The sequence below is a fragment of the Camelus dromedarius genome, chromosome 26, assembly GCF_036321535.1.
Source record: "Camelus dromedarius isolate mCamDro1 chromosome 26, mCamDro1.pat, whole genome shotgun sequence".
Lineage (NCBI taxonomy): Eukaryota > Metazoa > Chordata > Mammalia > Artiodactyla > Camelidae > Camelus > Camelus dromedarius.
In genome coordinates this window covers 597290-621880 of record NC_087461.1, presented here as the reverse complement: position 1 = coordinate 621880, position 24591 = coordinate 597290, and the positions used below count along the sequence as shown (strand labels likewise).

The following is a 24591-nucleotide window of genomic DNA, read 5'->3' as shown; positions in this document are numbered from 1 at the left end:
CCCTTGATACCGCAGGAAACTAGTGCCGAAGAGAGAACGTTCTGAGACTCATTTCTGTATCTACACACCAACACAACACGCTAGTTCATCCTAACACGAGTAAGAGAAGACCTGTAAACGCCGAGTAAGAGCGGCGCTTCATGTGCATTCCACTCTCACCCCCAGGTCACCCGTCCTCGGGGTGACGGCGCACACCAGCCTGAACCCATGTCTTGGGGGGTCCGCGGGAAAAGGCCCTGGGCCGGACACGGCGCCCTGTCCACTCTGAGCCGCTCCTGCTCCCACCAGAGACCATCCCACTGGAACATTCGGACCCGGTCACTTTTTCGTGATTACCTCTAAAGCAGCCACCATTTCACACAACCACCGGCCACAAAGCTAGGCCACAAATTAAACAGGTATTTGAACATGACGCCTCCCCGTGGCAGGACGAGCGGCAGCTGCACCCAGATCTCGGGGCCCAGGGCCCAGGGCCACCATCTCCACCTCAACTGTCTTTCAGCCTCCCGCTTCCTGAGGAACCCTGCCCTGGCTTCCTGTCAAACGTGCATTAATTCTGAACATAAGACCTAAAGCTCAGCCCTGAAGTTGACCAGCAGAAGATGAAACAGAGGGAACGGAGCTGAGCTCACGCTCCCGAGAGGGGGAGCACCTGAAGAGATGGCTGCGGGAGGGACACAGGGACACCGGAGGGGCAGCTGCCGGGACCGGACACGCCCAGGAGGTGTGACGGGACAGGAGTCCTGCCTTGCAGGCCCGATGGGGCCAGGGGGCGAAGGGAGGTCTGTGGGCTATACAGACGGCCGCATCGCTCACTGGGAAGGTCAGACGGGGAGGAACAGGTTCATGGAAAGAAAGAGCTCTGTTAGGACACGGCCCTGCCCGAGGAGCCACCGAACAGCTGGCAGTGGGGGCTGCCGGGACAAGGGTCAGTGTCTGTGTGTCTCCTCTCAGAAGGAGCAGCCTCTAAGCTCGTGTACCACCAGCACTGGACAAGAGCGACCCCGCAGGGCTCTGAGCTGCTCCGGTGTCACCTCCCTGAGTGACGTCTGCCCCCAGCCCCTCCTGTCCCACCGGTTCTGGAGGGATCATCAGGTACTCCTCTCGGTCTCTAAAATTCCCTCAAATCTCCAAAACTGAGCTAAAGGTTTTGGGAAAGAACAGCCACTGGGTAAGACAGCAGAGTTGGAAATTAACGCTGAAATTTAAAGCTAGCACTGAACTTTAACATCCACCCACAAAACTGCTTCACGAACAGCTGAACAACTGACTCACTCTGTGTGGCCCTGGAAAACATTCACGGAGTGGATGGAAGGATCCCTGAAGTCCCACAGACGGAAAGTCGTGTCACGGGAGGAGGTCACCACCAGCCGCTGGGTAGGGTGCGTGCAGCAGTGCGTCAGCTCCTGGTCGTGCCCTGCGATGAAGACGACGGGGCAGGTGGTCACAGTAAGGCCTTCAACACACGGTCCCACCACCCTGCTCCCAGAGAAGTGACCCTGAGGGTCACAGAGGAGCCCACCTCCCCTTGGAGGTCCTGAAGGAGCAGGACACAGGTGAGGGGACCCACTCCTGACCCCGACAGTCAGAGGTCTGGCAAGTCTCCAACAGGCTGAGTGTGCAAACAAATTAATTCTTAACTCCTCAATCCAGAGCAAGCTCTGATGAGACGTCAGCAAAGCACAATCTTTGTCGCTCACTGAGGAAGTGCACTTCCTGATAGACGTGCAAACATGCCTGAGGCGGGCAGAACTCTAAAACGGCCCAGAGACGCTCACCCCGAGTCCATGCCCTCTATACCTTTCCTTGTGTTTGAGCAGAGCCTGCAGTGAGACAGCACCCTGGTAATCTTGGTAATTTGTGAGGCAAAATGGATGCTGCAGATTTAACCAAGATCTAGCTAGTAAGGCCCCTAAATCAATGGCTTTGAGTGAACCAAAGGAAAGCTTGTCCTGGGTGGGCCTGACCTAATCAGGTGGGCCCTTTAAAGGGTCAGGGCAGAGATGCTCTCCTGCTGGCCTGGAAAAAAGCCCACAGCATGTGCTGAAATGCCCAGGGGGGCCACGAGGGGCTGAGGGCAGCCCGTGGACGCTAAGAACCGTCCCCAGCTGACAACCGGCAGGAAAACAAGATCTGAGTCGGGGCCACAAGGAGAGGGATCCTCCCGCCAGTCCTCAGGTGAGGGCTCAGCCCCGCCGACATCACTCACCCACGAGACCCTGAGAAGAGGGCCAGCAAGCAGGCGCCCAGAAGTCCTGGCTCAGGGACCGTAACGTCATAAAGTCGTGTTATTTTAAGACACTAAGTCTGTGGAACTTTGTTACAAAGAAAACTGATGCACCAACCGTATGTCAAATATCCAGATGCCACATGTATCTACATGCAGTTAAACCCCCAAAGATAAAACAGATTTACATGCCCACAGTTCTATTAACTAGAAAGGGTCTCTGAGAATGAGAAACAGTCCAGACCAGGAGGGACGCGTGAGGTAAGACACAGATGCGCACCTGGGTGGAAAGCACTCCGGGAGACACAAGCGTCCGAGTACCTGTCAGCGAGTGAACGAGCTCGGACGTCTCCACGTCGTATAGGTTCGCCGACCGGTCCCAGGAGGCCGTCACCGCCTGCTTCCCCCCGACCAGCCAGTCGGCGGCTATGACTACTCCCTGGTGGCTCTTGAGAGACGTGAGTGGTGCCCGGACGGTGGGGCAGTCACTGGGCACGTCCGCATCCGCCTCAGGCTCGTCCTTGTCGGAGCAGTCCACTTCGTCCTCACCGCACACCTGCTGCCGGGGAGAGCAGACAGGCCCGCTGGGATCTTGGGGGATCCAGGCACCAGACACAGCCTGACTGCTGCCATCTTCCCAGGACTTAATCACCACCATGACCAATACACTGAGTGGTGCTCAGTGACCGCTTACCAACTTCACAACCATCTACTTGGCTAAAACCCAGGGCCAAACAGAGGAAGAAAAGAATGATGGCAGCTATGACACCAAAAAAGCCACAGTTCATTTCCACTAACCAAACACATAGGGAAATAAAATCATTTTCAACATTTTAAGTTTCCATCACAGATGAGTACAAATACAAAACAACTGAAAGTCAGTAACTTATCACAATCAAACAGAGGAACATTCCACTTCTCAGGAGCCTGTTTAAAACTCACTTAGAATTCTGCTGCTGTATCAACAGACATGAGAGAGTCCACTTTACTTTCCTAAGTTACCAATAAAGTCTTTCACCCAAAGCTGAGGATAAAATAAAAACCTAACAGTCACCTAGGCTTCCAGTCTCTAAGAAAATATGTTTACTCATTCAATAAATACTTATGCGGTGCTTACACAGCACCAGACCAAATGCTGGTCACACTGCAGAGATGGGGAGACGGCCGCTGTCCCACACGTCCACGTGGAACAAAGTGCAGGCCGGTGATGGGGGGGGCACTGCGGCCGGGAGAGACAGAGCTCATATGCTAGCACAGAGGCCAGACCACACCCGTGGGCATGCGTGTGCACAGAGACACACACAACAGTGTGGAAACACACGCCACAGGTACACACACGTAGTGTAAGGAAACGTGTCGTGTACACACACACACACACACACACACAGAGAAGCCAAGGAGCAGGTGACAGTGCATGCTGGGGGCCACGTGGGGGACTTGACCAGCGAGGCCCAGCAGCACAGGGACACACAGCTGACCAAGACGTGTGTCCAGGGAGGGAAGGTCTGGAGTCACACAGGAAGAGCCCTGACACGGGGCCTAGGGGGCCACAGGGTGGAAGGCTGGCGTGGTTTAAGGATGGCTGCCAGGTCTGAGTGCTGCAGGAGGGAGGGGAGTCTGTGGAAAGGAAGGGCCATGAGGCAGCCACTGGGGGTGTGGGCTGCCCTGCACAGACCACTCCACATCCGGGGAAGGGACAGAAAAAGCTGCACGTAACCAGGGGTGCGAATCTCCTCCAGGGAGAGGAGAGCTCATCACCCACGGGAACGTTAGGCAGAAATGACTGTGTCAAGTTCTGTACATCAAGTCGCTACAAAGGACCCGCTCTGCGAGATCCAGCCAAGGGTGGGGCAGGGGGAGGAGGCACGGGGTAAGGGAAGCAGGAGCGTCCAGCAGGGCTGGGGCAGGAAGAGCGCACCAAGGATGGCGGGCCGGCAGAGGGCCCACTCTGGTCGTGGAGAGGAGAGACTGGACGAACAGCCAGACTTGAGTCAGGGACCTGGCCCAGAGGCGATGGCAGCCAGGTCACAGGACCCTCCCCTTCGGCTGAGCTCTGACGGGAAGGCCTGTCTGGGTGGGGAGGGACAACAGTTCACCAGAAACTTCTGAAAGGAACGCCACGGCCCGGGGCTTTCCTTCGGACTGGACTGGTCCCTGGCCCCCGGACGGGCAGGGAGGTCTGGATGGCTCTGCCAGCAAGTGCAGAAGAGGAGTGCCAGGTGGGCCACAGCTCCTGCGCACCCAACCCCAGCGGGGGATGCTCCGCAGAGGGGGACGAAAGTGGATCGCAGCACCACTGAGGAACCAGGATCAGCAAGGGTGGAAGCAGAGGCCGGAGAAGGGGACAAGTTGAAGGTAACCTCAAACTTCCTGACAGTGACACCGCTGCCCCCAGACCACAGCCTGACCCTAACGGGCTCATCGCTGAGCACTCTGAAGGAGGCAAGTGACAAGTGGCAGCAACGCAGCGCCATCCTCAGAGGAGAAGCTGCAGGGCTCTGATGCGTCCCTAACTCAGGCCGGGACCCCCAGGGACTCCCAAACCCTGAGGCAGCAACTATCAAGCCAAAAGAGTCCCTGCACTCAGTGCAAGCAAAATCCTAAAGAAAATAAAGCCAACTTTACATTCTAAGTAGGCCATTACGTTTTTTTAATCTAAGTACTGTACGTAATTTTCCCTCTGACAAAATTAGTATTTTTAAAATTTTATTTGGGAAAAAAAATACATACAAGGTTAACTCGTTTTCTAAACTTTCTAAGCATTAACCCTCACCCTCATCTCTGCCCTCTCCTCCCTCAGTGCTCACGTGTCTGTGGTGGACACGTGCATTAAGCAGAGCACATGACAGTTTGGTCACTTCACATGGGGAAAAACTGTTACGACAGAATGTGTAATACAATCAATCAGAAACGAACTGTTAATACCTCAACTAAAGAAATCTCAGGGAGAGGGTATAGCTCAGAGGCAGCGTGTGTGCCCAGCATGCACGAGGTCCTGGGTTCAATTCCTAGTGCTTCCATTAAAAATAAATAAATGTAATTACTCCTCTCCCCACAAAAAAACAAGCAAAAAAAATTTTTTTAATTAAAAAAACTCATTCTTATTCATCACTGGAATGTATTAACTACTTAGTCTGTCTCCAAATAGAACAATGTTTAACAGGTCTTTAAAAAAGCAAAGAAATACTCAAAGGCAGAAATACCAAAACTAGAATATTACCACCACTTCTAATACTCATGAAACTCCTGCCTGACTACATAAACGCCGTCCGCGCTCCGCCTGGCAGCCCGCGTCCACCTGGAAGGAGGTGCGGGAGGGCTGGCTGTGCGGACTCCAGCAAGAGCCACCCTGGGCAGAGAGTCGGGGACGGGGTCGCCCAGACGGATCACTGAGACCCCGCGTGGCCACCCACGGAGGCACTGGGATGCCGTACCCGTACCCAACGTTCGGCCATGGACGCCCCCTCAGCAGGCAACACCTCCCGTTACCAACGTCAAAAGTGTCCCGACACAAAGGCGGCGTCACACACGCCACTGTCTCACATGGCTCATCTCGTGTGAAAGTTAGACAAGCCATCTGAAGTCAAACACGTAGAAAATTAAGCAACACAACCGAACCATCAAACTTAGAAGAACTAACGTGAGCAAGTACATGTGTGGGAAGTGGGTGAAGGCAAACACGTCAGGCAGACAGGGCTGGGCCTTCTCAGACACGGCTCCGGCCTGCGAGGGCCGCAGAACAAAGTGCCAGGCAGTGCGGGACTGGGGGCAGCACCCTCCTCCCTGCAGGGGGGGCTGTGCCGGAGCCCCTTCCCATGCGGACGCCCCTTCCCATGCGGACGCCCATCCTGGATCAGGGCCCCACCAGACCCTGGTGACTCCCGGAGAAGCCCATCTCCAGACGCAGCCGCACTGGGGCTTAAGGCTTCACGCCATGAATTTGGGTGGGTGGGGGGACGACACATTCAGTCCATAACAGTTACTTTAAGTTTGTCCTAAAACTTACAAGCATCCAGAACCCACCAACACACCCCAGGCCAAGTCTTCAGGGTAAGGAAGTGTGCTGCTTACACTAGTGTCGGCCACGGGCTGAGGCGTCGGCAGCTGGACCGCGTATCTCCAGACATGAGCAGTCTGATCTCCAGAAGCTGCAGAGAGAAACCGGGGAATTACCACCAGGTGCAGACGTGCAGGTGCCGGGCTCCGGCTGAGCTCCGTGCCTTGGTGTCAGCCCTCCCTAGTGAGACCTGACCGTCACCTAAACAGCCACTCCTGAGACTGCGTGTGCCACTGAGAACAGCAGCAGTGCACAGAACAACCTGCCCTTCATTTTAGGGTACAAAGCTGTGCAGGCTCAGAGAATATCTACACATAGTAGATTTTATCCTCCATCTTCATAACCTACGAAAACTGACAGCCTGGGACACCACCACACACACTTCCCGCCCACTCAAACTGGACGCACTTCACAGCCGTGCACCGGGCCCTCACACGCCCCAGCCAAGCCAGAGAGGCAGTGCTGGGGCCTGGGAAAGGCAGAGGGTGGCGGAGGGGCACAGACAGGATGCCCCAACTCCCCTCACAAGAGGGGAACCGAACTCCACCTTCTCAGCAAAGTGGCGGGTGGTGGCACATGTCTGGCGGCATCAAAGGAACCTACTGCCTGACTCTCCCATCTCCCTCCAGATCAGCGTCCTATCCAAACCCCCATCCAGCGCTGCCCTCCCCAGACCACGACTTTCTGGGTCATTTCCAACAGCAGCTTCCTGACATGTCTCTTGATTCCATCCCCTCTCCAACCTCCAGCTGTCACTGGTCTCCCTCCACTTTCTCACCATAGACGGTCAACTTACCAAGGCTCCAACTCCTCGCCTGCTCCACCTGCCCACTGCTCATCCAGGTAGCAACAAGACACCATGGCCGAGGCCTGTTAAAACTGGGCTCGCAAACTGACCTTCCAGCCTGATTCACTTGCGTGTAAGAGTGCCCAGTCAGCCTCAATTCTGTCCTCTATCCCAGGGTCAGCAAACCTGGCCCACGGGCCGGACCCAGGCCACTGCCCGCCCAGTAAACATAAACAAGGGTCACTGCCCGGACCACGTCCAGTCATCCGTGCCGTCTCTGGGCTTCCACAGAAACAGAGCTGAGCAACTGTGACCCAGACCGTGTGGCCCTCAGGATGAAAATACCTACTTCTGTTCCTCTACAGAAAAGCTTGCCCACCTCTGGCCTAGACAGACACATCCTTCAAGACTACCATCCGTGTCCACAGAACATCCGGGGCGCACAGGCGTCAGGCAACTTCACAGGGAAACCCCTCAACACGACAATGAAATGTTTCTAAAACCACCACGTAAAATTCAGAAAGAACGAGCTACCACAGCTCTCTCTGGGAGAGCTCCTCAGAAAGGAGTGAACATGCCGGCTCTGCAGAGCACTGGGGCTCAGGGCTGCTGATTTCCTCACTTCTGAACTGACAGGGCGTCACAGGACTGGGCACGTCGCCGAGACGCGTCCCGCTGGAGCACGGAGAACGGGCGGCGGTGACAGGCTTCGTGAAGACGTCGAGGAAGACGCAATCGAGTCCCTTCTCACCCTGAAGTCCAGCCCACCTAAACTACAATCCATGCTGGTTCAGAAGAGCACTCCTCGCTGTATTTTTCCTTATTTACTTCTCGTGTAATTTGTAAAATACCTACTAACGACTAACTTCTGTGAAAGGCCTGGGTAAGAAAGGAACGATGACTGTTGTCTAAGACCAGCAAGTGACTGTTCGATAAAGAAACAAATCAGCATACCAGTAAGAGCCAGCTGCTCCGACGGGTGAAACTTTATCGAATTTACTGCAAAATAAAATTACAGAAACAAGTTTAAAAACGTATAATCAATATTCCTTACAACTATAGCATATACTGCAAAGTTAAATTTTAAAACTTTAGAACTATAATATTGATAGTCCAATATTGTATCTTTGCATTCAAACTATGAATCAATGTGCAAGTTAGAAAGAACAGAGATATAAGAAAACCAAACCTGAGCTACCAAACTGCTCAAGAGTGGGACACACAGAAAAGAATGTTAATAACTGATTTTTTTTACACATAGGGGAGTCGTCTAGGGTTGAAAGCAGACCAGGACGAAAAAAGAGAATATAACTCTAATAGGCAGAGGCAGGTCACAATGGGGGACACCACAAGCCCGCCTCCCTCCTTCCCAGCGTCCAGACACCCAGTCTGCTCCGCTCCAGCAGAGCTGGGGACTCAGAGAAGGCAGACCCCGCCGGCTCCGGGACGGACAGCTCGGGACGGCTAGGGACCAGGTGAGGACAGTTGAGATGCGCTCCCGGGCTCCGCTCCAGATGCAGGAATCTTCTGGGGAGGCTCTGCTTTTCTGCATAACCAGCAAGAACCAGGAGGGTGGTGCCCGAGCCACGGCCCCTGCCCCGTGAGGTGAACAGAGGGCAGCCCAAGGACTCGGAGTCCAAACCCCAGCCCCGCCACGACACTGTCTGGGGACAGACCGGTCCTGTGCCCTCCTGCCTGCCACGCTCTCCTCGGGCAGACGACGGGGCTCAGGATGGGCAGAGGCCCCGCCTCGTCAGCAGCTCCCGCCACCCAACACAGGGCCGACCCAGCGCACACAGGCGGCCCCGACACAGAGCGGACGGGGAGCATCACCAAACCGCAGCGACTGCCCTGCGCTAAGACCCCTCCAGCTACGCTGTTAGACTTGCACTTCTCTAAGAAACTGGAAAGCCAAGGCGGTGCTCTTTCACTACCACCACCTACAAGTAGCTGGGCTGGTGGGGCCTGCGACGCCTGAAGAACGGTCAGCCAAGAAAAACCGCTCCGAATAAACTACGACCACACTGCTGCCAAACGGCAGGACTGCTCCCAGCTCCAAGGGCGACTTTCACTTCTCGGCGTCCACGTGAACTCCGCACACTCGTAACGACGGTGGGAGTCTCGGCAGCGCCTGCTCACGGGCTCCCCAAGGTGTAGGTGAAGGGTGCAGGGCGAGCCCAGCGACCGCCAACAGCACGGCCGGTTTATCCCGGGAACTGTTTCCACCCATGGGGCAGGACACAGGCTGCCTACGCCTGGCAGGTAGGGCCGGAGGCCCATGCAGGGGCAGTGAGGCTGCGGAGCCGACACCCAGCAGGTCAGGCTCGCCCACAGCACCAGCAGCACCTACTTTAAAGACACGGCTGACCTGATGTCCAGCAGCCATGTGTGGAGCAGGAGAGGGTGCCAGAGACAGCAGTTCTTGGCCACGAGCCCCAGAGACACGCCGTCTCTCGATCGCATGACTAACAGGCACGGGAGTTGCGATCTGAGAGAAGGAGGCAGCAGAGGAGACAGGACCACCCGGCCAGATGCACCTGTCAGGCCCAGGGGAGCTGCGAACCTCGGCACTTCCTCTCCTGGGGCAGAGGGGCCAGTCAACAGGTGGGCGTCCTGTCCGGGGATCCAAGAGGGACAAGGCAGGCAATGGACAGTCAAACCATCTTCAGTGCACTGCACTGATTGGACCCCAGGGGCTCAGGCTCCCCTCATCACAGGAGCCTCGGTCATGGTCAGAGCGCTGCCGACTGGAAGAGCAAAAGCAGGCGCACGGCAACACCAGCCTGGTGCCGAGGCAGCTTTCCTCTGCTCTCCTGGAACTCCTCCAAACGCAGCATGAGTCCCGAAGGAAATATGCACAAAGCCACAGTGAACGATACACAAGAATGAGAAGAGACACCCAGAAAACACTGGGGTCCGCAGGTGACCGACTGGACATGAGGAGGGACATCTATAGACTGCCAAGGCCCACGGAATGCCTAACATAATTCTAAAAAAGACCTACAAAACAGAAGTCCTACAGTCTGCAAGAGAAAAACATCCAATCACCCGAGAAGGACCAAGAGTCAAGAGAGCATTCGATTTTTACTCTTTCCTGAAAACTATAAAAAATAGGTCAACAGAACACCGCCTTCAACTTCCAAATAAAAGTACCTCCTATACAGAAAACTATATTCAGACAAACAACCAATCGAGTGTAAGGGTAAAATACACTTTTCCAGCACGTGAAGTCTCAAAAGCCGTCCTCTAAGACACCTTTAATAAGGAAGCCACGGAAGACAGGCTTCCCTAGAGGAGGAGGAGGAACAGGGCCCAGAAGAGGGAGGAGGAAACGGACGAAAGCCCAGGGGATACGGAAGGCCTGGGTGCCAACAGGTCAGAGGGAAGAGGGATGAAGGCTCCAAGGAGGGGCCGAGGGTGACAGCAAAGGGACCCACACCGCTGAGCCCACTCACGTGCAGGGACGCCCCACGTCGGGCAGACAGGTACAGAACGAGGCCAAAGAAAAAGGCCACCACTCCCCTCAGAAAACAAAACTGAGGACTGGAGGACGGCAGGTACACGGTGGGCCGGGAGCCACACAGAGCAGCCACGGTCAGGTGAAACCCACACACCCACGGAAATGAGTCGCGCTGGGACTGCCGGGCGGGACAGGCTCCGGGAGAATGGGGGCAGCAAGTGAGTAAACCCTCACGCTCCCTCAGAGCCACCTCTTCCTCTAAAACTCAAAAGGTTAGGAGTAAGACAGATGCTGCTTTGGGAAGTGAAGATGGAGAGTGAGGAGGGGTGAGGCAGGAGGCTGCTGTTCACTTTGACACAGGCTGCCTAATTCTTTCTTAATTTGGAGGCTACGTATACATATTAACTTTTTTAGTATTTTTGAAGAGTACATTTGAAGTGAGGAAGCAGAGACAGTCCACACCACTCACTCAACAAAGTCTGGTGTTGTAGCCACTCCAGGCACCAGCAGCCCCCCAGACACGGGCCTGGGGAGACGTCTGTGTGGGAAAGGGAGGAGCTGGTTCACGTGCTGCAGGACCAGAAAGAGGAGAGTGGACAACAGGGTGCCTGACGGAGTGGCGTCCCAGGAGAAGGAGAAGCCTGGGTCCATGGCCCCAGCGGGACACGAGGCATCTCCTCCCCTCCACCAAGGGACCAAGATGGGCCCACAAGCCCAGGTCTGTGGGGGGCACCCTGCGCCCCCTGCAGAGGCAAGGGCGAGGCAGTAGCTGCGAGGGGTGAGCAAGCGGTGGGTGGGCAGCGTCACAGACAGACTGGAGACAGCGCTCCAGCTGGAAGGAGCCGGGGCGCCGGGAGGAGCAAGGGAGGCCTACGCACTGGTGCCGCAGGAGGAGCCACGGCGCTCGGCCGGCAAGGAGCCCAGGGCCGACACACACGCCACACTGGATTTGTTAACAACAGCGCACGCGCCCCAGCTCCAAACCAAGCACATGTGGCTTTCTCTCCACCCAGCACTCTGGACAGCACTGCCCAGGAAGCTGAGATGCCCCTTCATGAGGCTCGCACAGCTAGAGGCCAAGACCCGTCCGTCGGAGAGGATGCCCAGCAGTTCGGATGCTCACCTGACCCCACGTGGCCTGTGTACTTGGCGAGGCTCCGTCCCGTCTCTATGCTCCAAAGCAGAGCTGTGTGATCTGCAAGATCGAAACAAACACGAGTGAGCTGTTGCCGATTTTACGGTCTTTTTAACAAAAAAGTAAGAGAAAACCCTAACACTGGTAAGTTACATTACCACTAATTCCTCTTGCAATTCTGTTCTGACTACTCTGTAACTCAACTGATCAAAAAAACGTTTCCAAGAGGATGGGAGAAGCTGGTGACCTGCCCGAGGCCAGGGGACAGGCCAGTGAAATCTGGGGACCTGACTCCTACACACTGTGGCACTGCCTGCACCAGGCTTGCGACTTAGGTCACAGGGTCACCCACATCAAGGGCTCATTATTATGTTGAAATATTGAGACTTTTCAGAACATCAGGCAATATTCAAATCAAGCAGCATCCAAATCCTGCTATAAATTATCGGAGATAACGTATGTTCCTTTGGATTTGACTTCTTTGGGCATAATAATGAAAAGATAAAGGAGACTTGAGAGAAGCCTGAAAAATGCTGCCAACTATCCAAGTGAGATTTCAGAAACAACAGAAAAGGGTCTTTGTATCCTTTTTTACCTGTAATTTCCAAAATAATCTGGGATGCTCACATACGACCATATTTTTTAAAAAAGAAAGAACTCTTCATCACTCTACGTTAGTATTTCCTATTTCCACCTTAAAACGCAGAATCTAGTGAGTAACTTCTCACAAGCTGGTGAAATCATTTTTAACAAGTGAGCACCATTTTTCATTTTAGCAATTTTCTTCTCAAGGGTTAGTTACTAGGTTATGCACCTCAAATAGCTTTCAAAAAACACATTCTCCTCAGTGAGCAGAAAAGGATCTCTCTGATAGTGAACTCAGGGCCGCCTGCAGCCCCCATCACCTCAGCCCTGGGCCAGCGTGACCGGACCACACAGCACGTCCCTTGGCTGGATCTCACGAGTGGGGAAAAAATGTGACAAGTGCATCTGAAGCAAATGCACAAGTGACTATGGATAACAGGAAAGCCAGTGAAAAATACCTAAGTGACCAAGACTTCTGCCCCCACCACACAGTGACTCCACACACGGAGGGCCCGCTAGACACGGCACCACACCCATGCTGCAGAAGGCCCGCCGGGGAGTCCAGGGAAGCGCTGTGGCCTCAGAGGCTGCCCGGCCACGCGGGCTCCAGGGCTCGCCCTGCCACCGGCTCCTGGAGGCCAGCCGTCTGCACCCGCTGCTGCCCAGCCCCTCCTGCCAGCGGCGTGGCTGGCTGTGGGCTCACCAGCGGACGCGGTCCCCAGAACCACGGGCTGCGTCCTCGCCACACTGACATCCCAGATGCCATCCCTGTGGCCGATGTACTCCTTCACCAACTGGCATGCGGCCCTGGATGTGGTGGTCTTGAAGCTGGACACAATCTGGAATTGTGATGGGAAGGGGAAGTAGACAGTTTACTGAGCGCAGGTTTTTAAGTTAAAAAAAAAAAAGTAAGGCAGAAGATGTCTTGAAAATGCATAATCATTGAACAGAACATTTAAAAGTTAAAACAATACAAGAGCAAACAGTGGCCTCATCCAGCCACATCTCAGGAAGCAGGAATGAAGCTCTCACGAAGGCCTCAGAGAAGCCCACTATTCCCACGCCTTGTCCGGGGCCAACCGCAGAAGGAGGGCCTGCGTGTGCATTTCGAGTCCTCTCCACAAGTCCAGGCCATCACAGTCTCCATATTCTTTTTAAAAAGAGCTAGGAGGATGTGGAAAGTCAGCAAGGTAAACCTCAAACTTGTAACACTAATTACTCTTATCACTGGGGGTCTTTTCTTGTTTGTTTTTGTAACTTACACCAACCACGTGTTATTAGGAGGTAGAGAGTCCAAGGCAGGGATGAACCCAAAGACAACACCTGTAACAGATAAGGTTTACTGAGCGTGGGCTGTGAAGTACGGAAACAGGAGGGAGACAGAGCGGAGAGACGGCGGCCTCGGCAGCACACAGTCCAGCGGGGACACGGAGGGACACGTGGTCACGCGCCATCATCTTGTGTGACACACACAACAAATAATTCTCACTCTCTCTTGCAAGGAAAGTGCATGAGGAAGACACTAGTTAAACTCAAAGAACTCTTCAGAGTTTGGTTTTTAAACTGTTCTCAGATATAAGATGGCTTTCAGCTTTTAAGCAAATCAGAATAATGCGTATTAATCAGAATACTGAAACCATAAATCAAGTGAAAAAAACTGGTATTATACAGCTGTTTTAAACACTGACTTAGCAAAGCCCTAAAAATGAAGCTAAATTTTAGTATAAACACTTAAAACCCAATCCACTGTTCCATCAACTTAGATTGAGCATTCAAATTACTCCTGATATAGTGAAAGACTCAAACAAACGCACAGTGGAGAGACTGACCTTCCACAGGAAATAAACAGCCCCCAGCTCAGTCTAAACTGACAGGAACCACAGAGAGGCTCCTCCTCAACCCTATCACCCTCTCCCCCTGAACACTCCATCCTCCTAGTACAGCCACGCTCTGGGTCCACAAGGAAGTGTGCCTTCGGCCTCAAGGGCCAGCCAGGTGCTGTCAGGAGGGAGGAGGAGTCAAAGAACAAGGCCAGGGTGATGAAGGCCACCTTCGTCTCTGGCGTTTCCAACACAAAGCCCCGTTACAAGAAAAGAGCTGCTACCCACATTCCTCACCGACCCCTCCATCAGGGGGAACAGAGGGTCCAGGCCTCCCGTGCCTCTGCCGGCGCTCCGGAAGCCAGCACGTGGTTACCACACTGCACCGCCTCGTGCGGGGCTTCCAGGTGCCCGTGACGCTCTGATCGCCCGTAACCCTGTCTGCTCTAAAAATGCAGCCTCAGTCACACTGCAGAGGCCCACAAGTCGCCTGAATTACTCCAAGGGAACGTGTGACAAAGCAGGGTGCTTCTTGACTGTTGTCTTCACTGAGGTACAATGTAAAGGACACTAAAAACCAGGAGAGGTTTCTCAGTGAAAGAATCTTATCTTTATAAAAACATGTGTGAACAGTTTCACAAGTTCCTGTAAAGGGTCTGCGGCCAGAACACGGCCCCCTCCATGGGCCTCAGAGACATGACACCAGTCCCAGGAGGGGCAGGTCAGCAGGTCACTCAGCACACTTCTCCCCACACAGGGTCCAGGCCATCCACACTGATCCGCAGAGGGCAGTGAGGAGCCTACACCCTGCTCAGCTCCACCTCGAGAACACACGCCACAGCCGGGCCAGGTGCGCCCTGGTCTCAGATCACCCCTCGAATTTCCTGGTCTCCCTTTAGGGTTGGGCACAATGCAACGGCAGAGAGCTGCTCAGCAGGCATGAGGTCCTGGGCGCCTCCACTAAAATAAAGCAACTAATAATAAATAAAAAGACCTAATAACTCCCTCCTCCACAAACAAAAACAAACAAAAGAGACTGCACGCAACGCCGCGGAGGTCGTGAGTCACACACTTCCTACAAATGCAGATAAATTTTTAGTCTCTAAAATGACTGCAGCTTTAAATATCTCCAATACATTTTTAAAGCAATTACTATACACCTTTACCTTTGCCCAAATTTTAGTTTTTACTACTCGTGCTAAGGGCTAACATTACATAATCCTTTCTTCCTCTACCTCAAAATAACCAGAAAGTATTGGAATTCTAAGACCATACACTGTATACATAAAGTGCAACAAACAATGTAACTCAAAACAATGTTAACAAGAAGTTAGATGAGGAAGACATAACCTCACATGGTATTTTAAAGAAGTTCAACGTTAATTTACTAAAAACTTCAAAACTACTGCGCCTAAGCTGGATAACACAGAACACAGTAATTTTTAATTGGCCGCTTACACCCTAAAGTTTCAAAAGAAACACAAGCAAATGTCAGCGATGTTCAGGCTGTTTGTAAACAGAAGGCTTCCAAGGCGTTTCAAGAAAGCAGGAGTCTCGCCATGGGCACCAAGGTAAACGGCTTTGAGCTTCAAGGGAACAAACTAGGAAATAAAAAGCTAACAATAACTACTTACACCTTCCCACCCGACTCACCACAAATTTCAACAGTTCCCTAAGGAGTAGCAAAAGTAATGTGCACTCAGGAAGGTTAGGTAATTAATTAATCTTTTGTTTATTTCAAATACTCCGAAGTGGAGATGCATACAAAGCTACCTCAAAATACTACTTCACAGTGTATTCCCCCACAGATAATTAATTCCCAAATAATTAAATCCTTGCCACTTTAAGAAGGTCAGAGCAAGACAACTTAAGAAAAAGCAAAGCATTACAAATGCCCCTATTGGACTTGGAGACAGACCGTCACTTCTTGATTGCACTCCGAAAACTAAAGAGGTGGATACTTGTTTGTCTGATTTTGTTGTGTTTGGCGGCAGGAGAGGTAATTGGGTTTATTTATTCATTTTAATGGAGGTACTGGGGTTGAACCCAGGACCTCGTGCATGCCAGGCACACACTCTACCACTCAGCTACACTCTCTCCCAAGAAGAGGTGAATAAAACATAACCACAGCTCAGAACCTAAGTTCCACTGCTTTATACCCATTTATCAGCTTGCTCCAAATTCACAATCTCTTTATTAAGCCAAATAACAATACAAAATGTACCTTCTCTCAAAAAAGACCACACTCACAAACACGTAACATACAAGCTCACTGAGGAGCAGAGGTGATGCCCGGTGTCCGTGCACTGTGGCCACCTGTCACCGACAAGGCTCCTTCCAGAAATTCGGTTCGTCTCCCTCCACCACACACAGCTGCACACCCTGCACACCACGTGACGGCCCGAGTGCCACACGCACCTTGCTTGTGGAGGCCTTGTAGGTGGTCTTCAGCTTCTGAGAAAGCTGGCTCGTGCTGTGGCTGGCTGCAGAGACAGAGAATCAGCAATCAGGACAATCACACACCGAAGAGCCACAGCACTCAGGGCTGGGGCAGACGGAGCCCGCTCACCTCGCCCGCCCTGAGACACAGGGAGGTAGCGCAGGCTGAGGGCGAGTCCGCACTGACAGAACATGGGGCAGAGCTGGGGCAGACGGAGCCCCCTCACCCCGCCCGCCCTGTGACACAGGGAGGCAGTGTGGGCTGAGGGCGAGTCTGCACTGACAGAACAGGGGGCAGAGCAGAGCAGGAACCCAGGCTGACTGGGCCCTCTCTCCCCTACACCCGCACCTGAATGATGTACTTCTGGGTCCTGCCAACTGCAAGAGGAAGTGAATACTGTCCTCCATCAAATTCCAAACTTCCTCCACACTAACCTGTATTGTGACCCCTGCGTGAGCAGTCAGCCTTACCTTTCGTTTTGAGTTGGCCCTTGCTCAGTTCTGCCCCATCGATTGCTTGTCCTTCAGCAGCTAAACGTTCATTGAGAGTCTCGATTTCTCTCCGCACTGAAATGTAAAACATGTACTTCTTACATATACTCACCAAGCCCAGAACTGAGCTCGTAAAAATGTTACATTTTATTATTGTCTAAACAAAGACACAAATGACACCCCAATCAACAAGGTCACGTTCACAAAGTTTCAAAAAACTCAAAGGCGTCATTCCAAGAATAAAAGCCCCAACGCCCTTCCTGCACCAGGAAGACATTATGCTACCGGGTCCTCTTGGATTTCAACACAGTTCCCTTCCTCTGTACTTTATTCTACACACCTGAAAATGTTATTCCGGTATTGTCTGAAACTCAATGAACTATTCACAGTCTAGCTGAGAACACTGAAACTGGGGGATAAAAACACACAAAAATCAATGTAACTGCTACTGCCTGGCACACAGCACCAAGAGAGGATTACACACCTCAACGATTAAAAGTTCAAGGGAAGTTAAGAAAAGTGAACAGGAGCGGGGAGGGTGTAGCTCAAGCACTAGAGCATGTGCTTAGCACTCATGAGGTCCTGGGTTCAGTCCCCAGCACCGCCTCTCAAATAAATAAACCTAATTACCTCTCCCCACCCCCACTCCCTCAAAAAGGAAAAGTGAACAGGAAGCACAGAAGCACAGGGAATGGGGAACGAAGAGGACGGAAGCGTCATGAAGACGAGGAGAAGCAGACACTGCAGGGACGAAGCTGACGCTGCTGTGCATTCCTGGCATCAGGCCCGGGGCCACCTGTAGATGGAGGCCGCTGTCCACGGGCAGGAGTAAGGAGGCCCAGCTGCGGAAGAGCTCGCCCACGGACACGAGCAAAGCACCGATGCAGCGCGACCCTGGCCTGGCCACTCATCTGGCCAGCGCTAAGGCCCTGTGCCTGCCACCAGTCACGCCACGCCGCCTCCCAGGGCCACTCACATCTGCTCAGCATGCAGGGAGCACAGGGGAGGTCAGCCTGGACGAAGGCTGAGGGCAAAAGAAAGACTCAGAACAGACCCAGTCTGAGCAACTTCAACACGGTCACAAGCCGCAGGAAGCCACCAATTAAGCAATCGACAGTTTGGAAACTCCAAGTACCTCCAGCATTAGTCATTTGTAATCTGTAATTTTTCTTGAACAAACTGCATCAACTCATAAAACACAGGGCCTTGGATCACAGTGGAAAATCAACAGTGCTTCAGTTGCTGCAGCTCTGACACCTAACCCTGAAAACCAGGTGCAGTGCGCGGGATCTAACTTTTATTTTTTGTAAAAAGTTCGAGTAACTTCTCACTCTGTAGATTTTCAAGGTGGGCTTCTAAGGAGAATTCAATATTAAAATATTAAATTGTGCATCAGCAAAGTTTACATGACACAGGACCACCAAACACTTAGTTCCAGAGTGAAAAGTATCTTCACAACACAAATGCTGTTTGTCAGTATTCGATTTTTGGAATCAACTTACAAAGCATGAAAGATTGATCATAAAATTTGCATTAGACAAATGTAGCCATAAACACAAGCCCTCTAAAAATAACAAAAACTGAAAGTACTAGAGCAGAGATGGGGTAAAGGACAGGTCCACTTCCTAACACTTGTCAGTGAGGCATGAATGTGTGCAGCCTGAAGCTGGCACAGCTGAAACAGTTCATTTGAATTTACAAGCATAACTATGAGAAAACTAAAAGCAAGAAATGCAGAAAACGCTTTCCTCTGCAGAGTGGGATGGGCTGACAGGCGGGGAAAGGGCATCTTTCCTTTTCATATTGATGGTTGCTTAAGCAAATGAAAGCACTGCTTCTAAAATTTAAAAAAAAAAAAAAAGGCCTGGCTACTTTAAAATTCTTTTGATTTACCTTTAACAAGTCAAACAGATAACACATACATTTTAGAAAATTCTCTAAATATGGTATATTTTAAAGAAAAACAAATCAACAGTTTCTCAATGTACAGTATATTTTGTATAGGAGAAGTTACAAGATGCATTTGTTCCTCATAAAATCCTAACTCGGATTGGCAGGGATGGCTGGCAGAATACTGCCTGCCCCAGAGATAAGCCGTACGTGTGACCTCGTGGCAAAGGCACCCTGCAGATGTGACCGAGGGAAGGACCTCTGATGGGAGATGACCCTGCATGACCCATCCTTCCCACGTGCCCCCAGGAGAGGGTCAGAGATGCATGAGGAGCCGCTGACAGCTCTGAAGGTAAAGAGGGAGGAAAGCCAGCCAGATGGGGCCTGTGTCCTCACGCTGAGGGGAACTGGAATCCTCCACAACCAAACAAGTGGGAGCGAGTCCCCCCGATGCCCCCAGAAGGAGCACAGCTCTGCCAACGCCCTGATGTGAGGGTGCGGGGCTGCAGGACAATGCCTGCGCTATCCTGAGCCCTACAGTTTGTCAAAACTGAAAGGGACACAGTGGTGAACACCTGCCACAAGTTCAACTCTCAAATCTTCGTACGGATAAGCAAAAAGTTATAAAAGGCTATTAAAATAAGAGATACTCACATTCTAAGTTTTCAATATAAAGGTTTTCAAATTCTCTTTCTATTTGACCAAATAGCTCCAGAAGTGTATTGCGAACCGAGGAAGGCAGTTTAGAATCCTGCAGAAAAGGAAGATTCTGCTTAAAATGAACGAACGAATGATGAACTCTGACACCAAGCACCCACACACTTTTTCCAAAATGAATTATCATTTACCTTAATTAAACTTTCGCTTTATGCCTTTACGTATTTTATTTCTTATACATAAACACTCAAAGAACTTAAAGTTGCAAATTTCTACAAGTGAAACTGAAATCAAATTGTATCAACGGTTACCCAGGATGGTACTTCTTCAAAACATGTAACTTTCCCTTTTACAAGGGGAGAAACAAGTGTACCTCATGCAAAAACTCCCCAATTTGTACAGAAGGAAAGCAGTTCCCACAAACAAAATCGGAGACAGTCTTTAAGTCCCACTACATGGTATGCAAACTCATTTCAATAAGCCATTTACTAACAGGAGTGTCTTAGAGTCCTCACGTCTGCTGTGCTCCAAGCAAAAGAAACTGATTGTTTCCTGTAAACTCTGCTTAATACCTAAAACACTGTTGTGCGGAGGGAAAAATGAAAACTCTCAGCTGTCAGCCACAGGAAAACACAGGCACAGGTTCCCAGGTGCGCCCGCCTCGCCTGCCGGGAGTGGGGAAGCAGCAAGCAGCAGCGGCACCTGGGCTGAACGTGCGGGTGCGCGACCCGGGCACCAACCACGTTCACAAGCACTACTTTCCAGATGCCGCTGGCGTCAGGGGGCCAAGAGTCCAGGTTCTACTCTAACCTCCTCGGGGTGTGGCCTAGAGGATATTTTGTGTGGGCCCCCACCTCCCCGCAAGCACTCGAAGAATTTAACAAAATTCTTAGCAGGTATTTCTAAAATAATGTTTCAACAGTTAACTGCTACTGTGTAATCTTCTAAGTGATTTCTCAAATTTATATGCAGAGTGAACTTTCTGATGTTTAATGAGTTGCAAATAAAAAAAGATACACAATGTTTATTAAATTCCTTCTCAGATTAACTTCTAAGGAAGACAGAAATCTTAGGCAAAATGATCTCTAATGATGCAAACGTTTTAGCAACATGTTTTACAATAATTACAGAAAGGGAAGGTAGATTTTACCAGCTACTTACAGAGATATATGAAACCTTGTTTAAAAACTGAATCTGGCAGAATTGGTAATAAGCCTCTCAACACTCCTCTAAATACCAATGAGCACCCACTTAAAGTAACAGTGAAACTGAAATAAACCACTACAGTTAACATCTAACACCCCATCTGCCCGCATCCCTCATCCACCCAGCCTGCCTCACAGGGGCCGCTCCCAAGGCCAAATCTCCTCTTCAGCATATCAATTCCTACTCACCTACACCCACGTTTAATGCTTTCAGCTCCTACTATTCAGCAACTGAAATGCTACATTCACATGAACAGTAAATACATCTTCATCTAAAATGTAACTGTGACGGGAGTCAGAACTGAGATGTCGCGTTCATCTCACCCAATAAAATAAAAATGATGAAGGAGACCGGCCCTGAGGAGACCTTTGCACCCGAGGCGAGTGGGAGAGCTCCGCACAGTCACCTCTGTGCTCACGGAACCGGCCCTGGTGCCGTCCGACCTCAAGGCCCCCGAGTCAGAGGTGCTGAACATCTGATACCACTTGAGAAAACTTAAAACAGAAAAGCTACTGTGATTCAGCAAAGCTTTTAAAAGAATCTGTCTGATCACAGCATGTAAGAAGACACGGGGGCCCGGCCAGCGCTCCCGCAGACTCAGCTGTCTTCTGAACAAGGGCCTCCTCCCATCTCTGCGCCAAGCACTACTTCCTGAAACACTTCAGATGTGAATCTAAGACATTCGACATCACCATAGAAGCTGGTCACACCAATCTTCAGTTTCCTGACCCTGCTCCCAACCCTGCCCAGAGAGCACGGACCTTCGGCCCTGCCCAGAGGCACTGCACCTGGGCCCTCCCACGCCTACCATGCCTGTGCCAAGCGCGGCACTGCCTCCTGCTGCTGCGGAACCAGCAGAGGCCCGCGCCAGCCTGCGGAGCTACGCATTCACCAGGAGACACCGCCACGAAAACGAGGCCAGGGCCAGGTTCTGAACAGGGTTCTGAACAGCCCTCATAAAGGCTCACCTGGAGATGCAATCACCTGCTGGCTCTACATCACAATGGAGCACGCACACACGCAAAAGGCTGGGAGCGCAGTGCCCCTCACAGCAGCTAAGTCCCGAAGATGCCAGCAGGTGGCTGTGGACTTTTCACTGCTAGAAATTTAAGGAAGTCTAACCATTTTTAAAAAGCACCTTGGACTACCTGCACTGTCCAATGTGGCAGCCAACAGCCACAGTGGACTGTTTACATTTAAATGTAAGTTAATTGTTTAAATTCCTCAGTCCCACTAGCCACGTGTCTGTGTGGTAGCACACACCTAGAACATTCCATCACAGAAGTTCCATGGCACAGCACTCGTTCAAACATTCTTTTTCCTAAGTGTTGTGGGCTGACTTGTGTCCCCCCGTCTCACACGCTGACGTCCTAACCCCCAGCACCTCAGCGTGTGACCACAACTGGAATAAAGGTTTAAATGAGGTGCAAGGCAAAATGAAGCCTATGGGTTCACCCAGTATGACTGGCATCCTCACAAGAAAGGATCAGGACACACACCCACGGGGGAACGGCTTCGTGAGTGCACAGGGAGAGGGAGGCCCCAGGATACACCAGCCCTGCCCACACCTGACCTTCAACTTCCTGCCTCCAGACCCTCTGCCGGCTGAGCGCCCAGCTGTGCTGCTGTCACGGCAGTCGGGCTCACTAGACTGTCCACGCCATCCTGAAGGCTCCTTAAAATCTATCATTTCATCTCCAAACTCAAGTTAAAATGTAATCATTTCATTTATTCATCCATTCAATATATAACAGGGTCTGAGCTGAACAGCGATCACGTGCCAGCCACGGTGCTAGGCTCTGACTGTGCGCTGCCGCCTCCCCAGAAGCTGCCCTTCCAGGGGCCGGGTGCTCCAATCCTCAAATGAGCCAATTCCTCAGATTTAAGCCATATTCCCCTGTAACATTACGGCCAATGGATTAGTTCTAAATGTGAAGGAACGGTTATAAATTTATACACACTTTTATTACACCCATGTGAACGTGTACCAGACACGCCTACAACTTATCTTACTACAGCACATACTTTTATTTAGGCTTCGCAATAATGTTCTTTTAAAACTAACACATTTTCAGGGTGGGGGGAGGGTACAGCTCAGCGGTAGAGGGCATGCCTGGCACGCACAAGGTCCTGAGCTCAACCCCCAGTACCTCCATCAAAAAAAAAGTTAAACGAAAAAATAAACAAATAAATCAACCTAATTACCACCCCACTCCCAAAAAGGAAAACTACAAGCAAACTTATCCCTGTCCACAAAACATCAGATCACTTAATTAAAGGGGACATTAAATTATCAGAAAGACAGACAATGTAATAAACTGCAGAAAACATACACACTACAGCAGACACAAAATAAACCCAAGAAAAGCTACTGAAAGACTGGATTCCAAAAGCTCTCCAGAGAGCAGAGATCACTATACCTGATTCTCTTCTCTTCTTGAGACAGAGACAGAAAATCTAAAGCTGCACTGGCAAAGAATGTACAGATACCTGTACGAAGAATAAAAACCAACCCAAACCGTCACACCCACATTCTTCATTAAGCACGGTAAACATGCTAACCTGGGGACGAATTCTGTCTCTGTGCAATTCGACCTGGTTTACGTAGGGGTGCTGTTTGCTTGGTAACCCACACTTTTCCCCTGCTCTGGAGACCTGTATATCTCTGGCTATTTCTGAAACTTCACAAACACGATCAGCACCAACTCACCTGTCCTTCTAACATTTCTCTTGGTAGACCCGTCCTCTCCTGCTCCGAGCTGTTAGTTCTTCGTATAGAAAGGCTATGAGATTTGCGTTTCTGTTTTGCTTGGCGAGCAGTTGAACAACTCCCGCTTTCTGTGGGCATTACTTCAAGAAGGCGATGTCCTGGTCACTCCTGCAATAAGCTGAACACATGCAGGAAAAACAAGTACTTTATTTCTGATACAGCAAAGTGAAATGAAGGAAACATAATGAACAAGGCGATTATTGCTTTTCATTCCAAACTTCCTTACTATATCAACATTTACCATGTCAATTAGAATGTGATAAATTAACGTTTTAAGGTAGAGACTACAGCCTTTGTTAAAGAGGTAACTTTTCATCAAATTTCATTAATATGCTTTAAAAAGTAAACAGCAAAGAAGGGCTTAGAATAAAGAACAGTTCTCCCTTAGCCCACCTTCTCCACACCCAGCCTGCTCCTCAGAGGGAACCCATTCTAACTGCACATTCCAGACTTCAGACTCGAGTGCAACGCTGTCCAAGAGAAATCCAAGACAAGCCACAGAAGCACTGTAAATTTTCTAGTAGCCACAATAAAAAAAAAAAGTAAAAACTACAGAAATTTTAATGACTTATCTAACCCAATGATAAAATAATATCGTTTTTGTCAACGTGAAAAAGACTAAGAGGGTATTTCTGCCTCCAAACTCCAGCGTGTTCCTGCATGCTCAGGACGTGGCTCGCTGGGAACCAGCCCCACTCCAAGTGCTGCCCGCGGTCAGAGCTGCCCTTACATGTCATTCAAACATCTGCACAACCTGAACACTTTCATTCACCCATTCTGGACATGATCTGATCATTTCCTTCTAACTATCAAGTCCTCCCCCAAGACAGTCACATCCCTGTTGGGTAACATGGTTCTAAGCAATGTAGTTACACGTGACACCCATCCACTTCAGCCGCAGGTTCTGGGCATCACCTACTCTATCTTCTTTTTCAGCCTAACAGGTCAATTACGCTGGTAATTTTCAAATATTGATCCAAACTCACATTATTGGGCATGGTGCATAGTTCATTCTCTGTTCTCTTTTTGTACGTGGCGACTTGAACATTTTTTAGAATTTCATTTT

General features: G+C 50.9%; 1 protein-coding gene across 5 annotated transcripts in view; it reads right to left on the bottom strand.

The window, feature by feature from the left end:
- Positions 1-24591, bottom strand: part of WDR37 (WD repeat domain 37) — a 46727-nt gene that overhangs the window by 13453 nt on the left and 8683 nt on the right. For 3 of the 5 annotated variants that reach the window (XM_064479278.1, XM_031444830.2, XM_031444832.2), the window contains exons 2-11: positions 23466-23643; positions 19547-19643; positions 16982-17077; positions 16490-16554; positions 12955-13090; positions 11655-11726; positions 8026-8070; positions 6299-6375; positions 2549-2786; positions 1276-1417 (exon numbers count right to left, since the gene is read on the bottom strand). In XM_064479278.1, coding sequence (XP_064335348.1) covers positions 1276-1417; positions 2549-2786; positions 6299-6375; positions 8026-8070; positions 11655-11726; positions 12955-13090; positions 16490-16554; positions 16982-17077; positions 19547-19643; positions 23466-23603 — 1106 coding nt within the window. In that variant the 5' untranslated portion in view covers positions 23604-23643. The remainder of the gene's footprint in view (positions 1-1275; positions 1418-2548; positions 2787-6298; positions 6376-8025; positions 8071-11654; positions 11727-12954; positions 13091-16489; positions 16555-16981; positions 17078-19546; positions 19644-23465; positions 23644-24591) is intronic. The other 2 variants (XM_064479279.1, XM_031444831.2) reach the window with 1 other exon arrangement.